We start from the raw sequence: 4,639 nt of genomic DNA on the forward strand, positions 1-4,639 counted from the left end.
TGTGTGGCAGCGGCAAGGCGCCATGTCTCGGCGCCATGAGTTACCCATGACACCTATTATGGAGGTTGAATTGTTTGATGTGTGGGGTATTAATTTTATGTGCCCCTTTGTGAGTTCATATGGGCAGAAATATATACTAGTTATGGTTGACTATGTGTCCAAATGGGTTGAAGTTGTTGCTTTACCTGACAACGATGGAAAGAGTGTTGCTGGTTTCCTAAAAAAGAATATTTTCTCAAGGTTTGGAACACCCAGAGCCATTATCAGTGATGGTGGTTCTCACTTCTGCAACAAAGTGTTCAGTGCGCTTCTGACCAAGTATGGGGTAAATTAACACAAGATGGCAACACCTTATCACCCACATACCAGTGGACAAGTGGAGGTTTCCAATAAGGAGATTAAAGTAATCTTGGCCAAGACAGTTAATGCCCAAAGGACAGATTGGGCAAGGAAGCTGGATGATGCTCTATGGGCATATCAGACAGCTCTCAAGACACCTATTGGTATGTCTCCATATCAATTGGTATTTTGAAAGGCATGTCATTTGCCAGTTGAGCTTGAGCATAGAGAACTCTGGGCATTGAAGAAGCTAAACCTCACTTGGAGCGAAACTGCGAACTTGAGGTTGGATCAGATCAATGAGATGGATAAGTTCCGTCTGAGAGCTTATGAGAGATCAACACTGCATAAGGAGATGATTAAGTTATATCATGACAAACATATTGAGAAAAGAAGCTTCACTCCTGGTGACTTGGTGTTACTTTTCAACTCCACACTTCGTCTGTTCCTAGGAGAGCTGAGATCTAAATTGTTTGGACCTTTTAAGGTCACACAGGTTTTTCAATCTGGTGCTATTGAACTGGAAAATAAGAAAGGGGAGAGGTTCAAAGCCAATGGTCAGCGAGTCAAGGCATATTTGGGTGCAAACTTGATGAAGTTTGAGTAATCAAGTACCCAACGTCGCGCCGCGACGTTAAATTGTGCGCTGCCTGTGAGGCAACCCAAGATGTAATTCTATTAGGTATGTTCCCTTTTGCCTTATTTTTCTTTGTTTTTATAGAGTCACTGTGTGCTGATGTGTGCATGAGAGAAAAGGTGGAAAAATGCAGGACCTAGTGCAGAATGAACTTCATGGACCGTGGTGCTCTTCACGGGAACTTCATGGTCCGTCAATTTGAGTACAAAAGTTCGCAAGCTACTGGAAATTGCATAAAAAATGGGTTCACGGTCTGTTAGAGTTTTTAAGGACCGTCTAGACTCTCATGAACCTCAGGTATGAATGCCAAGTTTCAAAGTCACAGACACGGACAGGTTCACGGACCGTGATGCCCTTCACGGGAAACTTCACGATCCGTGGTCTTCCGCTGTCAAGTGTTAGATCTAAGTTAGGAGCACAGATGGTCTAACGGACCGTGACTCACTTCACAGGTAACTTCACGGTCCATAGTCTACAACCTAGTGTTACACATATCTGACCCGACCTGTGCGTAACCCTACTCAGAATGAAACATATTTATTCGATTCCAAAGGCCAAAGAGTCAGTTTCTTCCTACTCTTCTCCTCCATAACGGCTATCTAAGGGTAGAATCTATTACCATTAATCAATAAATCCTACATCCACCCAAGAATCAAAACCCTAAGTGCTCAGTTATGTAAGTGTGTTAAGTTACTTCCAGATTTCGGCTGTGTCACTATTTCCAAGTAATTTCAATCTTGTCTACACCTATGTATGATGACTTTGATTTTCTTGAGTTTCGCATGACCTTCTAATGATTAATTGCTAATTGATACTAAATTGTAGTGGGTATGTCGAATTGGGAGGTTTTAGTTGTTCTTGTGTGTTGGTCTATAAAAGAGGGTCTAATTTGTTGGTAGGTGGTGAACTTTAGGTTAGTTAATTTAGTTGATTAAGAATTAGAGTAAAGATTAAGTTATATGAAGATCTTGTATTTGTGTAAAAATGGTGGTTAAGTGCTAAAATTTGATGTTGGGAAGAAGGTGACTGACATATTTCCCAAAGTGTAAGTCTACGACAGGTTGAATGGATCGTGGTAGATACCACGGGCCGTGAAGCTTGTCGTAGACCACACTTGAAGCCAACCCATCCCTTAGTTAAAGTTCACAGGCAGTATCATGGACCGTGGTGCACTCCATGAGCCATAAAGCCGTCCGTGAACATCCCTTGGTAAAATGGTCAAACACTCCTTGTGCACACTGATTTTGTTTCAACTCCCCGAAGGATGTCACGGTCCGTGGTTCATACCACGGCCCGTGCAAGCTCCCGATAGTTCTCTTGTTTGAAATTTTTATTTTTTTCTGTACTTAGTCTATGTTCATCTTTTGATTATGTGGCCCTTCTCAATGATAGATTGGGTGACGACATTCATAATGCAAGGCATCACGATGATATTACACAGGGGAAGTTTGAGTACCCAAAATTGCGTCATTTGATTGTGTTGATTACTAATGAGCTCTCTATTTCTCAGGTACAATGGGTCCCAGAAGAAAGAATGCTAACAAATCTTCCCCCGTCATCACTTTGCAATCAATTTGATGATTCTGCTGGTAGCCAATTTGCGGATTACTCAGGGGGCAGTGCTGAATCTGAAAGCGATTCTCAGGACGACACAGTTACCTCTCCACCTGTGGCTATTACAGAAGCTGAAATTGGAGTACGAGAGGAAGCAGTTAATAGAGAGGATGAGGACGAAATCATCGATGATGATACCGTGGTGATGTATGTGAACGCTCATGAACCTAACCCTGCATTGAGACCACAACTGATTTCATGTTATTGCTCCATATGGACTGTCAACCGGTCTAATGAATTCTTTGACAATGGCATTGTGAACTAAACTGGAGGCTTCAAGAATCGAGCAATCATGCTTGAGACTAGGGTTGCGATAGCTGATATCAAGGCATTTTTGAACATCCATAGGATATTCAGCTTCATCAGTTCGACTGGATGGACAATGCAATTAGAGAGTACTCTACCCACCTGACCAGAGAATTTTATTCCTCTGATGCAGCTACTTTGATGAATTTTGCTGTGGATATGGAGACCACGAAATGTGGGCAGAAAAACATGGCTATTACCTGGGGTCCAGTCAACTCAATCATAGTTCGGCGTAAATCAATAGACATTTTTGAGGCTTCGATTAACAAAATGTTGCATGGCCCAGAATACTTTGCACCAGCTTCAGTTGGTCTTTTCGAGGTCAAACATCATGAGGTGACCAGTGATACCACAATGGAAGAACAAGACTCTCGAGAGAGGGTTTTATGCAGGATTGCAAAGCAGATTACAATAGATGGGGAAAATGCAGTTTGGGTTACCACAACTCCAACACTCATTACTAAAGCTTCACTGTCTTTTCCAGCCAAGGTTAGGTAGGTACTCGTCCAGACACAAATACGACCGACAACTAATGATAACACTTTGTCCCCTTCCCTGGCCTCGTTGGCGGCATGTTTTATGGTTGGTTACCCAGTGAATGCGGGACAGATTATAGCGACTGAAATGAGAGACATGGTGCTAAATGAGAGAGCCACACTTACGTTTCCCTGTCTGATAAGGAAATTGTGTAGACAAGCAGATATTTCCCAAAACAGGTTGGTTGACGATGGTGTGATGCATTAAGACTCATTCAACTCTCAAAAATCAAAGATGTTGCGAACCATCTATTTTGTGCGAAATTTGTTGCTGTAGGTACATTATTTGTTGTCCCTCATGTTCCAATCGACATCCCACCTACAGATAGAGGCCCAACACAGGGAGAGTCATCATAGCCTTCCTCCACAGATGTGCCACCACATCCAGCTTCAGCCTCCCAAGCCCCAGGTACCTTTGTCACTATGCCTATGCTATTTCTTGAGAAATTAGTTGCAAATCAGCGCCAAACTAGGACTCTGGTCGATCAGATTGTCAACATGATGCCTCAGTTAATAGAGACAAAAGTGTTAGCTAGGAAAAATAAGATCAAAGACGAGATGAGAAAGGAGCTATCGATCTTAAAGGACAAAATAGATGGTTTGGAGAACCTTGTTCAGGATCGATTCCAGGCCACCGGTTCAGTAGATATTGAAGAGTTCAAAGCATAGTTGGCCGAGATGCGCACTCAGATTGCTAAGATGGCTGAAAAGCCAATACAGGTGCCCACTCCGGTCATGCTAGAGTCATTGATGTCACTCAGGAACCATCTACACAGTCACTTGATAAGTTCTGGGGGGAGCTCTCTAAGATCAAATCCGGCAAGAGAAAAAAAAGCTGGAGAATCTGATGAGGAGACAGCTGATGACTTAGCCAAAGAGGAAAGGCAGCAGGAAACTAAAGCTCTTCCAGCATCAAAGAAGGCAGCTCGAGAAAAGGAAGCCCAAGAACAACAACAGTGAGATGTAGCCTTAATTGGCGCTTCTGGTAGTGGAGCACCTGCTCCGACTAGTGAGGACCAAACTGATCAGGTCCCAAGTTCTGAGAGGGCACCCATTGATAAGGGTGCCAACGTTGATCCGAAGAACGAGGCCTAAAGCGCAGTAGGTATGACTCCTCTTCATAGCCTATGTCTTTTATTGTTCTGTATCGACTTTGAGGGTAAAGTCCTTTTTATTTGGGGAGGGGGTGGTGAGAAAACTGCCATAA

The 4,639-nt window shown here is 43.1% G+C and overlaps 1 protein-coding gene across 1 annotated transcript; it reads left to right on the forward strand.

Annotated features, from left to right (window-relative positions):
* Positions 1-340: 340 nt before the first annotated feature.
* On the forward strand, positions 341-946 carry LOC125811273 (uncharacterized). Its single transcript, XM_049490780.1, has 2 exons — positions 341-503; positions 552-946. The coding sequence occupies exons 1-2, from the start codon at positions 341-343 to the stop codon at positions 944-946; spliced, it is 558 nt and encodes a 185-aa protein (XP_049346737.1).
* Positions 947-4,639: the final 3,693 nt, after the last annotated feature.

Source organism: Solanum verrucosum, unplaced genomic scaffold, assembly GCF_900185275.1.
Source record: "Solanum verrucosum unplaced genomic scaffold, falcon-dt-bn FXZP01000226.1, whole genome shotgun sequence".
In the NCBI taxonomy this organism is placed as follows: domain Eukaryota; kingdom Viridiplantae; phylum Streptophyta; class Magnoliopsida; order Solanales; family Solanaceae; genus Solanum; species Solanum verrucosum.

Coding starts and splice junctions, on each gene's coding strand:
- LOC125811273 (XM_049490780.1), top strand. CDS start 341: ATGGCAACACCTTATCACCCACATACCAGTGGACAAGTGGAGGTTTCC. Junction 504..551: donor AGCTCTCAAGACACCTATTG/GTATGTCTCCAT, acceptor GTCATTTGCCAG/TTGAGCTTGAGCATAGAGAA.